The sequence below is a fragment of the Amyelois transitella genome, chromosome 4 (genome assembly GCF_032362555.1).
Source record: "Amyelois transitella isolate CPQ chromosome 4, ilAmyTran1.1, whole genome shotgun sequence".
Lineage (NCBI taxonomy): Eukaryota > Metazoa > Arthropoda > Insecta > Lepidoptera > Pyralidae > Amyelois > Amyelois transitella.
The window spans coordinates 8,853,199-8,872,670 of NC_083507.1; the positions used below are offsets into that span (position 1 = coordinate 8,853,199).

At 34.0% G+C, this 19,472-nt stretch overlaps 1 protein-coding gene across 1 annotated transcript in view; it reads right to left on the reverse strand.

Annotated features, from left to right (window-relative positions):
• The window catches only part of LOC106136977 (heparan-sulfate 6-O-sulfotransferase 2), a 73,474-nt gene that overhangs the window by 7,876 nt on the left and 46,126 nt on the right, over window positions 1-19,472 (reverse strand). Inside the window, exons 4-6 of the mRNA XM_013337696.2 lie at window positions 5,955-6,080; window positions 5,745-5,827; window positions 4,324-4,568 (exon numbers count right to left, since the gene is read on the reverse strand). Of these exons, the coding sequence (XP_013193150.1) occupies window positions 4,324-4,568; window positions 5,745-5,827; window positions 5,955-6,080 (454 nt within the window). The remainder of the gene's footprint in view (window positions 1-4,323; window positions 4,569-5,744; window positions 5,828-5,954; window positions 6,081-19,472) is intronic.

The window sequence follows — 19,472 nt, forward strand, 5'->3', positions numbered from 1 at the left end:
AAATAAGAATTTGTTGAAAGTAAAAATAAAAAAAAATGTAAAATAAATTACACGTCGTTAAAGAAAATGGAACTTTTCATGTAATACGTTGAAGTAGTGCTTGTATCAGATAGAGCACGTATTGAGCTGCTTGCTAAAGCCGAGTGGGCGCTATGATCGTTCAGTAAACGTTATTACATAGCAACGTTCAGTTGAACAACCTGCTAATCCTTTCTCTCATAACCTCTTGGATGATGGCTAGTGAAGATAAATGATACAATAATCCCGCTCCGAATATCATTCTTATGATTTGCTGATGTAAACGGGTATTTTCTGTTGAATATTATATATGTATTAGTCCTCAGTTGTGACCGAAAAAGCTTCGAAGGTTAAAGTGCCCGAATAAAGCAAAATTCCATACTGAGACGACGACAAAAACCCAACCCAAGTAACACTTACTCCAAAACACATCTAATATTTTCGATGTTATACAATATCTCAGAAAGTAATACGCAACCACTGGCGCAAATTGATAAAATTAGGGCAATATCTGGCGGACCACAACGAGTTTTTTGATTTGCGATATGGTGGGTTTGATCATTAATCTTCCCGAGGTTTTCTTCCATATCTGTGTAATTCAACAGCATCGTCATTAGCTTTTTCCGTTGCGATATCTAACTGGGTTCCCTAATTCGCTCCATCTGATCTTTCTTACTCTGTGGATCGCAATTTGGGAGATAATATAAATAACTAGCGACCCACCCCGGCTCCGCATACTTTACAGATATAAACTTTTCTCAGAAAACCATTCCTTTCCAAAATTTCAGAAACAAAATTCTTTCACGACTTTCTTTATACTATGGAGTCATGATCACAATACCACAACACATGCTTTGTGGCATTAAGTCCACCAGTTGTATATTTTACGTGAATAAAGTTTAAAGAAATAAACACAACGAAAACAAATCTCCAAAACTATGCTGATATTGGTTAATATAAAAAAAAGCAACAGACAAATACAATACTCTATGGAATAATCAAATTTCATGGATAAATGTAGGTAATTTAATTTCTCGTTAAATTGAAATTCAAGTGGCACTTAAATGTGTAATCTTTTAATGGTAGCTAATGTTTACGAAATACGCCATTAATGGCTGCAGTCATTCGTTAATTACTTTATTTAATTCTCATACAGTTTTAAGGCTTATTTAATTACGGCCAACTAAATTCTTTATGGTGCATTAATTTCGTTATTATGTTTTAGTCTTTATTCTCTTTAAAGTGGAATATTGCATCTCGTAGATGGAGTCAGAGGCAAAATTCACTGACAACCAGTGCAGTAACGTTTACGAATTCGGCTTAGTTTCAGTCAGGCAGCCGAACTTAAAAACTTTGCCAAATTATTTTAGAGCATGCAATTTAAACAGGCGGACCCTTGTGATTTGGGCTCTAAAACAATTGGAAATGTGATGAAAAGAGCGAGCGAACTAAACAATTCAGGGCAGTGTTGTCATTGAGTTATTGAACGGATGTAATTTCATATGGGCCATTGATTAAAAGATTCGATTTATTGTCCAATAAACTACCCATTATAGCTGTCACATTGCCGTTCATAATGGCATCCTATGGGAGTTGATTTAATCTGACTACACGAATGGATTGTATTTAATTTGTGATTGAACCGCATCAAAAGAAATCTTCTGGACATTTTTTTTACGTTTAGAAAATCGTCCAAAGTATGGAAAAGTTCTATTAAATAAAATATATTAAGTGATAATTATTTTAATAAAGATGATCATATAACATGTTTGATAACAGAAGCAGATAAAAATCAATTAAAGGGGACTTAGGTAATTCATTTTACGGGGCAAATCAACGACCAATTAATCACCTTTGTTGTTTAATGGAGAGTACGGGAATTAGCATACTACCAAGCCGAAATTTTGTACAATTTTTTTCAAGTTCCCAAGAGACAAAGAACACAATCCATAACATAAATCCATGGATTGTGCGCGCGATATCTGAGAATTCAAATGTGCGATCCATATCGACATCTATCTTCATGGAGCATTGGGTGTAAACTATTAATTCTACTGATATCGTGAATTTTATTCGTTATAACTATTTATTCGTTAAAAATTTGCTATTTACTGGATAATTGGACAACAACAATAATATACACGATATTTCACATTTAATATATATTTACATTATGGTTCGACATCAGCTGTTTCAGGTTCTAAAATAAATTATACCCTATATGTCAGCCAGGCATTAGAACTGTACAACAAAAGTTTCATTCAAATCCGTTCAGTAATTCCGGAGATTAGCGTCACAAACAGTCAGACTATTTTGTTAATAATTCATGCTCAGTTACTATTCCTTCATCGTTAACAAATTATTTTCTTGAAAATATACTCAATGTACAGACATATATTTTTTACTGTTTTTTTAAAAGATAAGATAAAAATATCGACACTTAAATACTTGATGATGACAGATACATATTGGAGGAGAACATCTAACCGAACAGCGGTCTACCGCCTACGCAAAATTTAATGTGTTAATTTTAGCCTTGACTTTATTATAATCCTTTCATATTATTCATAACATATTTAGGTTTACGACTATATTTATAGTCTTTATTTTCATGGTAGAAGTTAACTGTGGAAATCATGATAAGCCTTTAGTTCCGGTTGTTATCACAAGATGGCCGTGGTTAAGCTAAGTCGGTCACGAGAAACATGCGAGAGTTATGCACAATCGCAAATTGCACTTGGATTTGGGGCAGATCGTAACCTTTTGCAAATGTTTATTTTATCGTAATAACGGAATGCTTCCTTATTTTTATGATGATAGATTAAAAAATAATTTCAAATATAACACCTTTGAAATGTGCTGTGTTTGTTCCCGGCACAAATTAAAAAAAAAATAGGATAACTCCATTTCTTTCCCATGGATGTCGTAAAAAGCGACTAAGGGATAGGCTTATAAATTTGAGATTCTTCTTTTAGGCGATAACAATCTGTCACTATTTGAATCTCAATTCTATCATTAAGCCTATCAGTTGAAAATGACTCAGCTAAGCCGATCAGTCTTTCAAGACGGCTGGCTCTGTCTATCCCGCAAGAGGAAATTGGAATTTTCTATATAGGTAAAGGTATCTAACGACAATAGATAGATTTAAGAAAACGAGTGACGAAGCAAAAGAAGTATTTAGGGATCGTGGCAAGTGGATAGATGTAGTCACTGTCTACCCCTACGAGAAGGAGTATTTTATTTATGTACGAAAACCAGACATATTTATTTAATATAATCAATTTTTATCGGAATTCTGCTTATTCATTTAGGTCATGGCAGTAAACTTACTCTATAAACCTAAAGTATGTCAGCGAAAAAGTTCGACCATCTGAAATCCAAGATTTGTTCTCTTAATATTAGCACATTTAAATTTAGTTAAGCTATTAACTGTTGCAGCACAGTTTGTTCCAGCGAAAACTCCTAGAAAATAAGTTGCAATTCGCGATGCAATGCTTGTTATATAATAAATAAAACTTTTGTTTTAGTACAAATGAAATTTTCCTGCACTCGCGAATTGCGCATGGACCTACTAATTATAATTACAACATTAAATCAAGGATTTTCAGAAATTACGTTATTCCTCAAATCGGTATGAATTTAACCTATCTTACACCCAATATAAACTGTTGACTGAGATATTTTAAAACACTGGATCTTCTGTATGGATTTAAAAAATTTGCCAAACAAAAAGTTTTGTTGACGGAAGCATCCTGTAAATAAGATTTTATATAATCTGGTTGGGAGTAAAGCTCGCGCCCGAGGGATATATGTATGTAGTCTTAAATTTATTTCATTAGATTTCCATTTATATACGCGGTATGAAGTGTTGAAATCGAAAACAAAAAAGAAAACAATTTCTTCTTCTTCCTCCTGGCATTAACTCCGGTTACATCCTCACCTCTCTGTGGAGGAGTACGGAGTGCGTCTTTGACAATGATCCAGATGATTGGTTGAGTCAGGTTTTCACGCGAAGCGATTCCCCCTGATCTCCACAAACATTTCAGGGAAACCTAAGCCGTAATGATAGGTTAGGTACACATCCAGTTTCCTGAATGTTGAGGTTTTCTCACGATGTTCCCCCTCACCGTAATAGCATCTGTTAGCATTCAAACTAATGTACATAACGCAGAAAATAATCATTGGTAGGTACACGAGTGAGTAGGATTTAAATCGGTGCCTCCACGCGTATCGTTCACGCATTTTATTCGGGCACCCTATCCATTTGACAACTGACGCTCGTCAAACAAACATCATATACCTTACCTTTTGAAACTCAGTGAGGCCGAAGTAAGCCATCGCTGCCAGGTTCCTCTTGGCTGAAGCTAGAAGCACGCGGTCTGTGTCAGCCGTCCGATGCCGCAGGGTGCCGTTGTAGCAGCCGACTAGGGCCAGGTCCGCTAACATCCTGGTCTGTCTGTTGTTGGCCAGGTTCCAGGGACAAGCCGCGAACTCTTCCAGGGTCACGCCGCGCCAGGAGTCGCCAGTGTAGCATGGGGGCACTTCCGCTCCTATTATAGAGCCAATATAAATTAAACCGTATTTTGAAGTGATGTGTTTAAACGCCATAGGGTAACCGATTTGTTAGTTTTGAAGAAAAATCTGTGATTGTACCCAAAAAATATTTATAAAATATATTAATAAATTGTGTTCGTTGTTCAAATGTTTTCTTCCTGGTGTTTTAACGTTTGTACAGGATAATGTTTATCTGGTCAGCTAACAAACGTTAACAAAAGTGAAAACACAAATCTTTTTTTCCCGAATTAAAGATAAACCCATACATACAATCTTGGACTCAATAAAAGCAAAATACTGATATATTATTCCAATATTAGTATTATGAGTAGGTAATATAGTGCTATAATGGCATGTCGTATTGATATCAATTTAACAAATTGATATCCCCGAACTAACCCAATTTCGATAATGATCGTCAACATCAATCTCCCTCGTAGTACACAATAAGTTACCGAATTATAATGAATATTTCATTTTCATTGTGATCCAAAATTATGTAGTATGTATGTGCTGTGGAAGAAAACCTTTTCAATTGATATAACTTATATCAATTCTACTTAATTATTATGTTTTCAATAAAGAATACCACATAAGAGAATGAATTTATGTAAAAGTTTGCAATTCAACTGTTTTATCTTGTCGATGTAGAATGATTATTTATTTCTTGTCTTTTTATTTTGTTTCTACCAAAGTAAAACTTTCTGACCTTGACCTTTAATCTATCTGTTGAAAACCGGTAACATTAACTGCTCTTTTAGTTTAGGTAATAGTTCTTCAGTGTACGTGAAAAAGTGCTGATGTGCATTGGGCATGAAAACACTAAAGATACCATAGAGAAGAAACATAGATGTTAGGTATATACATGTGTGTATTTATATCTATCAGTAAATTAGCATAATTATATTTACTTTGTGTAGCACAACTTTGACTACACTCGCATTATCTCAAAGGTGAACTGGTGGGCAATGCATTAGCTTTAAGTTTTAAGTTATGTAAGTAGTCTGAATAAGAGCGTACAGTGCAATAAACATAAATAAAGAAGAAATAAAATAGACACCATGTATTTAGATACTAAATAAACTTTAAGGGACATAAAGTTCATCAAAAGACGGGTAGTTCCCTCGACAGCCGTAACCACAGAATAAAAGTCGAATATAATTCTATATTACCTGTGGCAGTGCGCCCTTGACACCAGTGCCTAGAGCCCTTCCACGTGGCGCCGCGTTTCACGTGCCTATACTCCGACAGGTACCTGGTGGGGAAATGCAAAGGTTTTAACGAGTAATTCATACTTCAACGTTTCATACGTTATCCAGTCTGTTATACTCGAGAATTTGAGATTAAATTGTAAATATTTAGTTGGTACGAGAAGGACTTACCTAGAGACGGGTTCCCTAAGCAGGGTGATGTAGAAGTATCTCCTGTGTACAGCTGAACCCTCGTTGCGGTCCAGCTCGCCGCCCACGCAGGCCGTTAGCTCGGTGAAATCTGCATGGAGACCACATCTGAAACAATAGAGAGTATTTATTGGGCAAGTATACACAAACAGATCACGTTTTCATTCTTTACAGGATAAACAGAGCCAACAGTCAAGAATATTCTAGTCTATTCTAGATCGGACAGACATTAATTTTAATGATATTTATGTTGAAAGATTTTATTTGCACTAAACATAAGGCTAGTCATCCACTAAAAAGCATAATGGACTATAAGAAGTACAAGTAGTAATTATATTATTGTATTGTTTTTAACCGATTTCAAAAACAAAAGAAACTATACAAAACCAATTTTTTTATTTAATCTTTTGTTTATTTAAATTTCCCAATTTCATATGAAGACTTTAACTACTGAGTAAACAAAAACATTATAGCGAGATTATCAATGTTACAAAATTAACACAGACAGATTACATCAGACATTATGAAAATGGTCGGGATCTGGGAACAATAGCCGTGAATTTGCATGCGTTACGGTCTGCACAGATAACATCGCGGATGTGATATGTCCAACTTGTTAATGGTGTTTATAACTAAGTATTATGATCTAGTTTTTAGTCTATGGTAATAAAACAAAACGATCGCGCCTGTGGCTGCTTTATTTTTGGGGAGCCTAAATAATATACAGAAATATATATATCATGTACATTACTGTACAGTACACGCACCCAATAGAAGTGAAAAATCTATCTATGTAATAAAACATAGCACCGAAGCATCGTAGCACACTCGTAGCAATACTTGTAGCGTTTTAAGCTACGAAAAAAGCATGTGAGTATTTATGGCACTTTGGTTTATTTATTTTTGTCTAAAATAATGTAAGAATGCAATATTTAACAGTATTATACACTTTATTCATATAACACCGATCAGAGATAACATTATGATTTAATTTTGGATTGCTAAGCAACTTTTAATAACATCAAAATACATTTTGATATCATGAAAATTTCTGCAAAAAAACTGGTAGAAAAAGCTTGTTGATAAATAAATAATTCTTACGAAGCATAATTGTCACGACTTTTCGTAAACTGCTGCGTAATCCGGGTCAAAATGAATCATGTAATACCGGCCTTTGTGAAATTATTCAATTAATTAAGCGTTGATAGGATTAATAGTGGATTTCATTTTAATTTACCTTTTACTATATTATTGACTACAGGGTGCTCGCAGGTCCGCTCGTGCGTAAAAGAAAAAATCCTTTTAATTCGCGTTCCCCCAGGGATTCTGGGATATCCTCTCCTAGTGCACACTTTGACCATATAAGGTATCTACACGGAGAAATTCAAGTCTCTTGACCGTGTAGTTTGGGTTGTGCGTTGTTTGTCAGTCAGTCAATCAGTAACGAAATATTTTTTATACCTTCATATATAGATTGAAGACGAAATAATGAATCTGTTGAATTACACAAAGGGTTCCTATACTACCTTCGGGACCTTGTAAGGAAACCTAACCCAACTTGGGTCATGATTACACGTATTTATTTACTGTCAGGCATCAAAGACAAGATGGATACCTTACAGACTTAAAACTTAAATAAACTGAGGGACACTTTTCATGTCGTTGTGTCACCTAGGATTTCCACATTATTCACATATAGGTACCTAATTGCTTTAACCATTTAAAATAATGAACATATGTTAAAAAGTGTATGTTATTTTGTTGTATGATGTGAAAATATAATAAAAAAGGAAAACTCAGCAAATATAAGCATAATGTGCCAATGCCAACACTAATTCACCACTGATAACAGAATGAAAAAGAGGAAATTATTTATATTTCTTTCGTGATAAGATCCTTATTTCGGTACAAAATAACGAGGCATACATTACATGTCATAAGATAATACCGCATTATTTTCCTAGCGACGAGTTTCCATAAGCTCCACTGAACAAATAGTCTCACTAGCGAATGCAATGTTGTTCTTAAGAGGAAATGCAGTGATTCATTATTTTTAAAAAGTTATTTCCTAGTCAGAAAAAAGTATTTTTACTTTAGTATTCAGTACTAAAAAGAAAAAAATACTTATTGCATAACATCTCCTGTTCTATACTCCCGGGAAAAGCATAAACATATTAACGTTGTATTAGCATTCATTATACATTGTGTGTACACGTATGAGTGTATGCCATGGTCATCTGCTCATCGTTCTTCGCAATAATTTTCATTATATAATTAAAATAAAAATATTTATGACTTTAATTTAGTTTATTATAAATTATTGACTATAAATTTGAGACAAAGTTGTTCTAAGTTATATTAATGGCAACAGTGAAATAACTTTATGAAGATAAATTTTCCATGTGTAACCTCTTAAGCGGGTGGCGTGAAGTGAAGTGCGAACACACAGATAGACACACAACTCGCGAACACTTTCATAAATCCTATTCAAATACACGTATATTTAAACACAGGCTAATCGAAAATTCGCAATATGGAGCCGCAGTCGCATTAAGTATAATCGTACTCAATTCAATCGGATTATCTGGCATAACGACTCTATAAGTCTTGATTAATGCCTAGAATAAGCCATATACGACGTCGGGCTAACGTTAGTTCAGATAGCAGTTAATGTTGGATAATGAACGTTATATCAAGAGAGACATTAAAGATAACATACTGTAGTTAGGTTAGCCCAAGATTCAGACCTATGCTATAGCACAGAATTATTAACACTAGTGTTTAAATTATACTGTGGTTACATTTAAATAATACAATTTATCTCCCTTTGCCTTATGGGCTAACCTGTTAATTCCGGGTTTGCTCCCTGAATCACCTCCTCTCCGATTCATTATTATCAATTTGAGTTATCATATCGTAGACATAATAATATGTCTTTTATCATCATTACAAATCGTGTGCTTATATTATAAGCACACGATTTGTAGGGCTTCTTTGTACCAGCATTTATTTACATAAGCCTTAACATACGCAAAAAAGTCTCATTTTAAAAGATATTAATTTTTAGAATGTATTTACAATGTGAAATCATATTATTTATTATATATATATCATGTTGATACAACTCGCATCGTACTTATTATTGAGGAAAAATTAGTGCGAAAGTAAAGTTTGTCAATTAAGTAACTCCCTGTATTCTTTATTGTGACCGAGTCATTTAATATGCAAGAACCAGTTTCAATAAAACTCGTGGAGTCGTGAATAAATGGCGCGATTTTACATATTGTTTTTCCAACAAAGAGTTGCCTTATTGGCAGAGGTTTGCCTTGAGACAGCTTGGCGACAGGCGCGTTGATTGCGCTGGATTTTATCAAAGTACACTTTGGCACGCCGCCATATTACGTGTGAAAATTATCAGGAATGAATGGCGGTCATTAATTTTAGCAACGGTCACTTCAGCGGGCGTATCGCCCACGCATGTACTTATTAGAATCCGCATTTACATGCAATAAAATCTAGTAGCAGCGGTTTTATTAGCCAGTCAAAGGTTTAAGCAAAACTTTAAAATAAAATCTAATTACTCAGTTTTGTTAATAGCACAGACTAAAAATACATAGAGACTAAAAGTATATGTGCAAAGCAATAAGCTATCAATATCATCATTGATGTTGTTATAAATGACTTTATCTAGGTACCTATGTAGAACTATTTATCTATTTGAATCTCAATTATTTCTTTAAGCCAAATAGCTGAACGTAGCCTATCTGTCATTCAATTCCATTTCAAGACTGTTGGCTCTGTCTATCCCGCAAGGAATATAGATGTGATACATACATAAACTCACGCCTCTTTCCCGGAGGGGTAGGCAGAGACTACCTCTTTCCACTTGCCACGATCCCTGCATACTTCCACATAGATCCACATAGATGTGATTATGAATATAAATATATTTATATATTTAGTCCCATTGTTAGTTTATTTATTTATTTAGTCCCAAACCAGAAATAAAACATTGAACTTGAACCAGCACAAATTTTTGTGGGTAGTTAAATACGTTCGGTACTTTTTTTTAATTTGGCAACGGTCCATGACGTGGTTCTCAATATATTTTCAAATATATTTTTGCGTACTTGCTAAAGGCAATAAACATTTAATGGTAATGTAGTTTAGACGCATATTTTGTATAAAATAACCAAATTTATTCTTGATCTACATTCTACATTAAACCTTAATTATAAAAATAATTTATTTTAATGTTTCAACATTCTAAACTATAATCGGACATAATAATTAATTGATTGTGTCACATTTAAAGAGCACCTGGCGATTTATGGTACATAATAAAGACATGTTTTCTGCTATAAAAATAAACGACACATTTGAGGGAGCCGGGGAGCAATCCCAAATGTCAAGGGCGACTGGCACCTGCGGCTATTGTAAGATGCAGATTTAGCTAAATAAATAGCATCCTGTAGATAAATAGTCTCGTTTAATTTATCTACAAAGATAGTGGAGGCAAAATGCTTGAGATATGAACAAAACCAAAAAATGAACAAAAGTAATGGAGCGAAACATTTGTCTTCTCTTTAGCTGAAACTCCTTCTTCAATTATTTCAAAAATAGATATTTTCCTCTTTTGCTATATTAATTATTTAATAAGAAAATAAGTCCCGACTTATTTTTTAAGCTAACTTCATTTCTACGTAAAAATGATTCATAAACTTTGGAAAGCCAATGCCTTTCTTTACACTTTCCTGTCGTGGGCCTGCTGGAAGAAATTTCTCTAGAAATAAGTATTGCCCTAGTAATTTCTCTTTATTTTAAGTTTTATTCTTATATTCCTTGATGTACATAAAAATATAAATAAAGATGAATTGAGATATTCAAGACCTACTTTTTTAACAATAAGTCAAGTTAGCGGGTGCAAGGAATATCTACAACTACAACCGAGAATTTTGTGAACAATATTTTCCTGCCTGACAAACCACTTACTTTTACATAGGCGGTATACCCAAAGGTAGCGTTTCGGTTTGGCATCGCGCCACTATCGTTGCGAGCACGCAGGCTTGCACTGTTTGTCCAAACATGCAAAGATAATGCCTTGTGTGTGTCTACCCTTTAGAATATCATCGACGTAGCTTACTTTGCAAACACATGACAAACTTTATCGACCATCAGTTCTGCCACGGGTTGGCACGGCGCCACCGTTAGGAAGATGAGTGCGGGCATGTCCAAAAATTCAGCAATGCCCTTTGTGCGATTGAGACTAAAATTTAAGTCTATAAGACTTTATTCATAAATCATTTATTACATACATAATCATATACATATATAATCATTTATTCATAAAGTCTTATCACTTTCATCTCTTATTCTCATCTCCGCTCTCTTCACCACTCCGAACCGCCCGTTGACTATAATTATTTATTTACACAAAGCGACTCACGTCTGATACCCGCGACCTTTGCAAAGGCCATATTGGATCATGGAAAAAGCTGCACTAGTAGAATATGCCTATTCCCGAGTCACTAGTAGCCTTTTACAAAATCCATGGGAAAGAGATGGAGTATTCCTATTCTAAATTGCCGAGAACCCCACGGCAACGTGCTAGATTTATTGACTATTAATAAATAGATGCATGCCACCAGCATTAACAGATCCCAATACCCGTATCAAAAGCTCCAAAAATGCACTCAATGGATTGATGACCTCGCAGCTGTAAAAACGTGTGGTCTATCGAATATAAATCATTGATCATGTAGATATCAGAAAAATAATATTTGTCAAATTATTTACTGCGTTTTCATATCTTATTGCGAGCGAACGAGTGTATTGTGTAACAGCTGCCTTTGACTCTTTGAGCTTGACTTTTTACGTCGTAAGGGATAAAAACGCAACGTCCGTGTAGTTTGTGTCAAACTTAAGTTTTTGTCACATCCCAGTTGTTATCTGCTTAAACTGGAAATATCTAGTCTATCCGTAGAATATAAAAACTGTGGCGCGATTGTCGTCCGATAGACAAAAAAAAAGAGTGGGGTCCTGCTGTGCCTTTCCATATAAGGAGTAGTTTCAATTTGCCAGCAAACCATACACTTTTTTTATTAAATAACTAGCTGTCCCGGCAAACGTTGTTTTGCCATATAAATAATTTTTAAGTAATTTCTTGTTAAAAAGAAAAGGTTAAGGGTGGACAACCCTTAACACTTAGGGGTATGAAAAATAGATGTTAGCCGATTCTCAGACCTACTGAATATGCATGCAAAATTTGGTTAAAATCGGTAAAGCCGTTTCGGAGGAGTACGGAGACAAACATTGTGACACGAGAATTTTATATATAAGATATAATATCTATTCACCGTTTGCTTTTAACATGAAAATAAATAAACATGCATCCTTAATAATTGGAAATAAGAGAACAATGACAAGTAATTTAAATTACATGAGCGCGTTTATGTTTCATTTCAGCAATAATGTTATCATTAACCATCTTTATGATTATAATGGTAATAAGGGCGACAAAATGCGGTACACAATGAAACACAAGCGGTTGGTACAGACAGATAAATTATAAAATTAAAAAATATTAACCTTTATTTATTATCATCTTTTTCTACTATCGCCAGTTGGAGCTTTTTCAAAATAGTTTTTGACCTAAACTCCTAAACTAATAAATAAGATAATTATTAACATTTTTTATAAGTTAAACATAATATATAACATATTTAACTTTTTTATAACTTACTAGGCTAATGTTAACGTTGACGCCTTATTAGCCTGACAATGTCTGAATCTCCGTTCCTTGTGATTATTAACCCTTTATAATGTTATTTGTTTTAATAATAAAATAATTATCCATCTACCTAAACTTGGAAGCAAAAACTCGTATTAAGGCATCCCGCCCCGCAGCAGACACGAAATACAATGCTTTTAAATATAAATGCAAAGGGGAACTTAATTTAATACTACCTGGGGCAATTAAGTGAGCAACAGACGGAATAATAACATCACAAAAAATCATAATGGTGGCGCCTGATCGATCGATACAGGAAAATGTCAAAGCTCTTTCATAGCGACGGTTTATTATAAGTTCGCTAAAAGGCTCCCAATTGTGTCATAGTCGATCATTTTCATTTGTATGATTTCGTTAGAAGAAGTAAAGATGTCCTCAAAATAATGGTTTTAATGCCTTTTTAATTTTTCTTGTGCTTCAAGCGATTCGAAAACTTAGAGATACCTGTTGAGAAATATTTCAAGATATTTAACTAAGGGATAGGCTTATAAACTTGGGATTCTTCTTTTGACGGCGAAGGCGATGGCCTAAAAACCTGTTACTATTTGATTCTCGATTCTTTCATGCCAAACAGCTGGACGTGACCTATCAGTCTTTGCAAGACTGTTGGCTATAGTCGTGATTATGTGTTTGTAATTTAAAATTTATTCCAACATTATTACTAGTTTAAAAGCTCCGGACCAGACAAAATCTAGCGTAGATAAGCCAGCATTCTAAGGTCATAGCGGAACGTACAGGATATACCTAAATCTTGTTTGACATCTTATTTTATTCTATAGAAGAGACATCCATAGAGTTGTTGGAACTAGCAGATATAATACATGTAAATGTCGTGTTAAAAACTTTCGTAAAAATTGAAGTTTCAAAGGCTATAATTTATAATTTCAACATGAAAGAGTGGTTTGAGAAGCATTATAAATTCTGTGACCACAGCGCAATTTCCAGGCCACATCGTACATCAAATTCAAGCCGCTTTATAATTATTGTGGAAGGGCGCACCTCGAGTTTACAGCGACAATGACTAATGACGTCACTTCCGACTGTATAAAGGATAGAATGGGTGGAAAGTGTAGCCAGTGAGTAGCTGCAGGGTTAACCGCTGCACTTCACCATAAACTTAAATAAATAACCATAATATGCCACTAAGAACATTTTTCATATTTCTGTTTCTTTTTTTTGTGTTTGCACTGTTTATTTGCTTTGTTTGTACATTTAACGGAATGAACTGTTTAAATAAAAATGAAAACTGCCCCAAAAACTATAGCGTGGTGAAAAGAAGAAAGAGCGTCTTTCTTTTATACTGTGTAGTGATGTGTCATGAGCTACAAACTAAAAAAATTCTATCTATCGAAGAATTACGCCCAGAGTTGCCCAAAAGACTTCAATATTTTATTGATGCAAGATTTCTTCAGGATAAGAAACTATATTTTGCGAATATAAAAAGGCTGAAGCAACTGTTTTCTGTAAGAAATAACCAGACTACCTATATCTTTTAAAGATGTAATAGATATCTAAACCTACCTAATTCTTCAACAATAATAACACAACAATATTTACTGTTCTTTTTACTGAAACTACACGTTCATTGTCAGCCCTATAATGCACAGCGTTGCACAAAAAGCGTCGCTGCGCTTATTTTTCCATTTTCCAAACGTGTTGGATTGTGAAGCCACAAACTTTGTTTTCAATTTCTTCCCGCTGCCGACACCACCAGATCCAACGTTAGTGGCCGGCTTTTCTCTTTTCACATTTTCGTTTACACGTTCCAGTATTTTTTTAATATTTTAAGGTACTTAGTAGAAAATTTATAAATTTTATTTTTAACTTTTACCCTGTTTATTAATAACAGAATACAACATCTACCTAAATTTCAAAAAGGCAACCGCGTTACAGCAATATTTGTTTAAAGCTAATTTGAAAAAAAAAGAATATAGCGAGTATAAATTGTTCAATATAAATTTGCTTTTTATTAGTATTTAATATGAATAATTAACATATATAGTAGCAACTGAAGGATTAATACGGTCTATGTCTTTTTTACATTGATTTCCTCATCCAGCATTCTAACGGTTTAGAAACACAGAATACGTGACCATAAATGAATTCACACATGAAATATTCAGTTGTGGAGTGAATTTCAAATACCTATCTGAAACATGCCCACAAAACTAATCCAATTTCTACGCTATTGTATTTTAAGATGCTATATAAATCCCAAATAAGAACGGTATAAGATGATCTCGGTAAAGTATAAGAAGCCGATGCAGATTTACGGAATAATTTTAACAAACGGACGCCATTTTTATTTTTTGTTTACGGGCGCAAAGAAAAATAACCCGTACGGCTATTTTCGGAAAACTATTATAGTACGTTCTGTTTTAAAATGCTTTTTAGATTTTACTAAGATATAGCGATTTACGAATGGCTTTTTACGTGGTTAGATACACGTTTACGCCTTTGAGTGGACTGATTAGATAAGAAAATTAAATAAAACGAATCGATCACTCGGGTAACGCCCTAACAACCTACATATTCATTAATGAGGTTAGCTGTTATGCGTTTGCGAAGTAAATACCTCTTTTCTTCTATTATTCGACATTCATATACACATAGAGAGAGATAATATTGCTGGTATAAGAAAGAAAACACATTGGAGAAATATTTGTCCGAAGCAATCCAATAACAATGAAAGGTCGGAAACTTTATTATAATCCCTTCAAAATTCAAAGACAATAAAGTTTGTCTTTACGGCTGTATTTCGATTCAATTCAATACAGTGAAGGTCGATAGTACGAATAGAAATTGGATAGGAGCCCACCACGCCACGACGATCATTTCCGATCACGCAGGTTTGATAACAAACTATTATGGGGTTGCCCTAATTCAAAGATTCGCGAAATAGTGTTGCCAGGCTAAATTAAAAGCGGGATACTCGTACTGTCAACAATTAGTCAGTTAATGCAATCGAAACCACCCAGTGAAACAATAATGGATTACTAGTCATGCATAAGCCCATTGACAGACTACCCGTAACGGTTTTTATCAGATAGAAGATATCAGGTTGAAACAAAGTTCCTTTTTCATCTGGTCTTTATTTAACTTAAATATTATATACTAAAATTTTAATAAGGCTGGAGACAAATTTACACTTTTGTCTTTAGGATTTGATAAAGAAATTGTCTTACTTAGATTTTTGGGCTAATTCGTATGACGACATTTGTAACTAATGAAAAACTTACTCAACCGAATCTTCACTAGCTTCACAATCAAATTAACATAATATTTACTTTCTTATATTATTTACGGTTTCGATGTAGCAATAAAATCCTTAAGCCATGGCAACGCTACACTCGACCCCTTCACAGAATTGGCTGTTTCGGCATAAGAGCGAAATTACATCTCTTTTGATTTTCTCCTAATGAGAACCTTCATTTGGTGGTCCACACGTACGCCAAATTATTTTCACGTTAGTTGCCGGATTTCCTTGATAAGTTTTTTAGATATAGACGTGTGAAAGTTTTTTATCTTCATTCATACTTAAGAATATTATAGGACAGAAATAGAATAGCCCTTTAAGAGTAACATCGGCCACACTGAAAATTTCTGGGAAAACGGTAAAAACAGGAGTTCTAAAAAATAAATAAATACGGTGCAGATTACTCGAAGTAAGTTATATATAGATAAACATCACAGACCCAAGAAAATCAGAGACGTTCGTTTCTCATCATGCCCTGACCGGTATTCGGTACCTCCGGTGTCACAGACAAGTGCATACCCGCTACGCCACAGAGGCCTTCAAATTTAGTACATATGAGATAAAAGAAATTTGCTATTTATCAAAAATATAGTTTCAAAGGTTAAAATTAGACTTAGTTGCAACTTTATATCAAACTTTTATACTAACAATTACTATAATACATTTCTACAGAAGTGAGTTAAACTGTTGAAATAAACCCTGGGATATGTAGGTGTAAGATAATCGTGGGGTTCGGACACTGCAATGCCGAGTTCGGGCCGAGTCATAAATCGAGGGAAACCGATGTCAGGTCAGGATTGCTTATTAGATAAAAGTATTAAATCAAATCCTTTTTACTTCAAAAAAGGAGAAAATCAAGTTTTCCTTCAGTAGAATATATGCGTATGTAATAGTATGATTTTCTTCCTTTTCATCTTGTATGTCGAATTTGGTTTAAGTACCGATATATTTTTTTAAAACTAAGTATACGTAAAGTATATAACCAAATTGGTACCACTAAAACACTACATGTTTTATAAATGAAAAAATTAATTTATACCAAAACCAAATAGAGAGTACTAACACGTACCTACTATTAGGTACGTACGAGTACTATTTTACACGTACGTATACTACGAACATGTATTTTTAAATTATAAAAACTATGATGGCGTGTGATTCTTGGCACTTTAGAATAGAACCACTCCATATTATTCCCAATGATATCGTAAAAGGCGACAAAGGAATAGGCTTATAAACTTGGGATTACACTAATAGGCGATGGGCTAGCAATATGTCACTATTTAAATCTTGATTCCATCATAAAGCAATAAAACTGAACGAGGCCTTTCAGTCTTTTGAAGTCTGGCTCTGTCTATCACGCAAAGGGATATAGACGTGACTTTTCATTTTTCATTTTCACTGTCTTTCGTTGTTTGTGGTGCATACATACACATTCCATATTCACTTTTGTTATTACTGTTAATTATGTATGTAACCAACAAATGTATTGTGATAGTGAATAAAGCTTTCATCTATCTACTATATGTATGTATGTATAAAAACCATCACACAAATTATGTCGTTTGGTTCCCGGCATTTTAGAATCGGACGAAAACAAAGATAGAAATTTCAAATTAATTTAATTAAATGACTCCGTCCATTCAAACCTGGATTTGAGTCATCGAGCACGTACTTCCACTCGAATCTGCTAAATATTGAAGTCTAAAAAGCGAAGTCGAACAATTACACGATTTAAATTTAATTGAATCTGGGATAGCCGCGCGTAATGCGAATAAAGCTGCTGACGGCCAAGTGAGCCATGTCGGGATTATTTCTCACATATATAAAATTACATACATACATACATAAAATCACGCCTCTTTCCCGGAGGGGTAGGCAAAGACTACCTCTTTCCACTTGCCATGATCTCTGCATATTTCCTTCGCTTCATCCACATTCATAACTCTCTTCATGCAAGCTCGGCGGTTTCGGGTATATAAATTTATTTATAAAAAGTTGAAATAATCGTAAAGTGGGAAAAATATCATCGACTATGTAATTTCAGTATTATACGATTTAATTCAATTTAATACATACTATTTTTGTTTTAAAAAAATGTTCTGTCTTTGTATTGAAAATAATTTTGTATAACCTTAAACCATCTTTTATTGTAAATTTACTAAGGTAATTTTTATCTTTTTTTTTGGTCAATTTCTTTTATTTTTTATTTTTTACCAATGATAGTACCAATTCCGGGAAAGAGGCGTGATTTTATGTATGTATGTATGTATAGTACCAATTAATAAGGCGTCGTGAAAATGTATTGCTCTGTGTGACCAAAAACAAAAGTATGAGCAATACACCTTAAATACTGGAACAAGAAACATAAAACATACAACTATTTCTATCGACCCATAAAGCAATGTTATGATGACATTTATAAATAGTTCTCTATTGGGAACAATAGTTTCTCACGGAAACGCAAACTTAAGTTGCATTCCCAACTTGTGTCTTAAAATATTACTGCCATGTCTCTGAATACGAAAACATTTTTCTCTATATTCAAGAATTTATTATCGCATATCATTAAACATTCTTTTGTTCGACTTCTGAGAAAATATTTGTAACATGAAAAATATTAGAAACATCTAACTAAATTCATAAAGAATACTTTTCTAGACTTAACGTAGAAAAGCTTTTGAAACTTCTCACTAATGTTGTTTTATGAGAACTGAACACTAACTCACAATATGTTTTACAATGTATGGCAATAAAGAAAACAATATTGTATGACTGAAAAATCAATCTATGTTATCAACTTATACAGTAGCTTCTTTTTACTTTTTAAACTAAATACGGATCAAAGTAAACAGTTAGCAATGTTATCTTTAAGAAGACTGATTTCAAACATATAGTGTTTGAAATCAGCAGCTATGTCTAGCCATCTTAGAAATATATCACAATTGAATTGGAATCGGCGTTATCCAAAGTTACTGTAACATTAATACCTACCCATAACATTTAAAAAATAAAGTGGCGCTTAAAAAACAAGAAAATTTGATTTAAAAGCCATCCATTGTCTGGAAAGTTACGTGAGCCACGCGTACCTGTCGATAGATGGACGACAAAAATATCGAGAGAGCGTGCCGGGAGTATTTCTGGCCACGTAGCCGCCACTTCTAATGCACCGTGAGTGAGCGCCTATATTTCATCCTGAGCTAAAACCGGACAGCTTTGTGAAGCCGCGCTCAATTATATGATGATTACCGAAGCAATTAACGGCTTGCTACCTTCTTTGGCATGGTGTTGACGGTTCGAATCGGCAACGTATTTAGTTTGCTTTGATATAGGAAGATCACCAAAACCTTGCTTCATAAAAACCAAATGCTGGTTACAGCTGAGTGTTCCTCGTGTATTTTTTTAATGTGACGTTGATAAGAATTCAAGAAATATAGTTGGAAATGAAAAGATT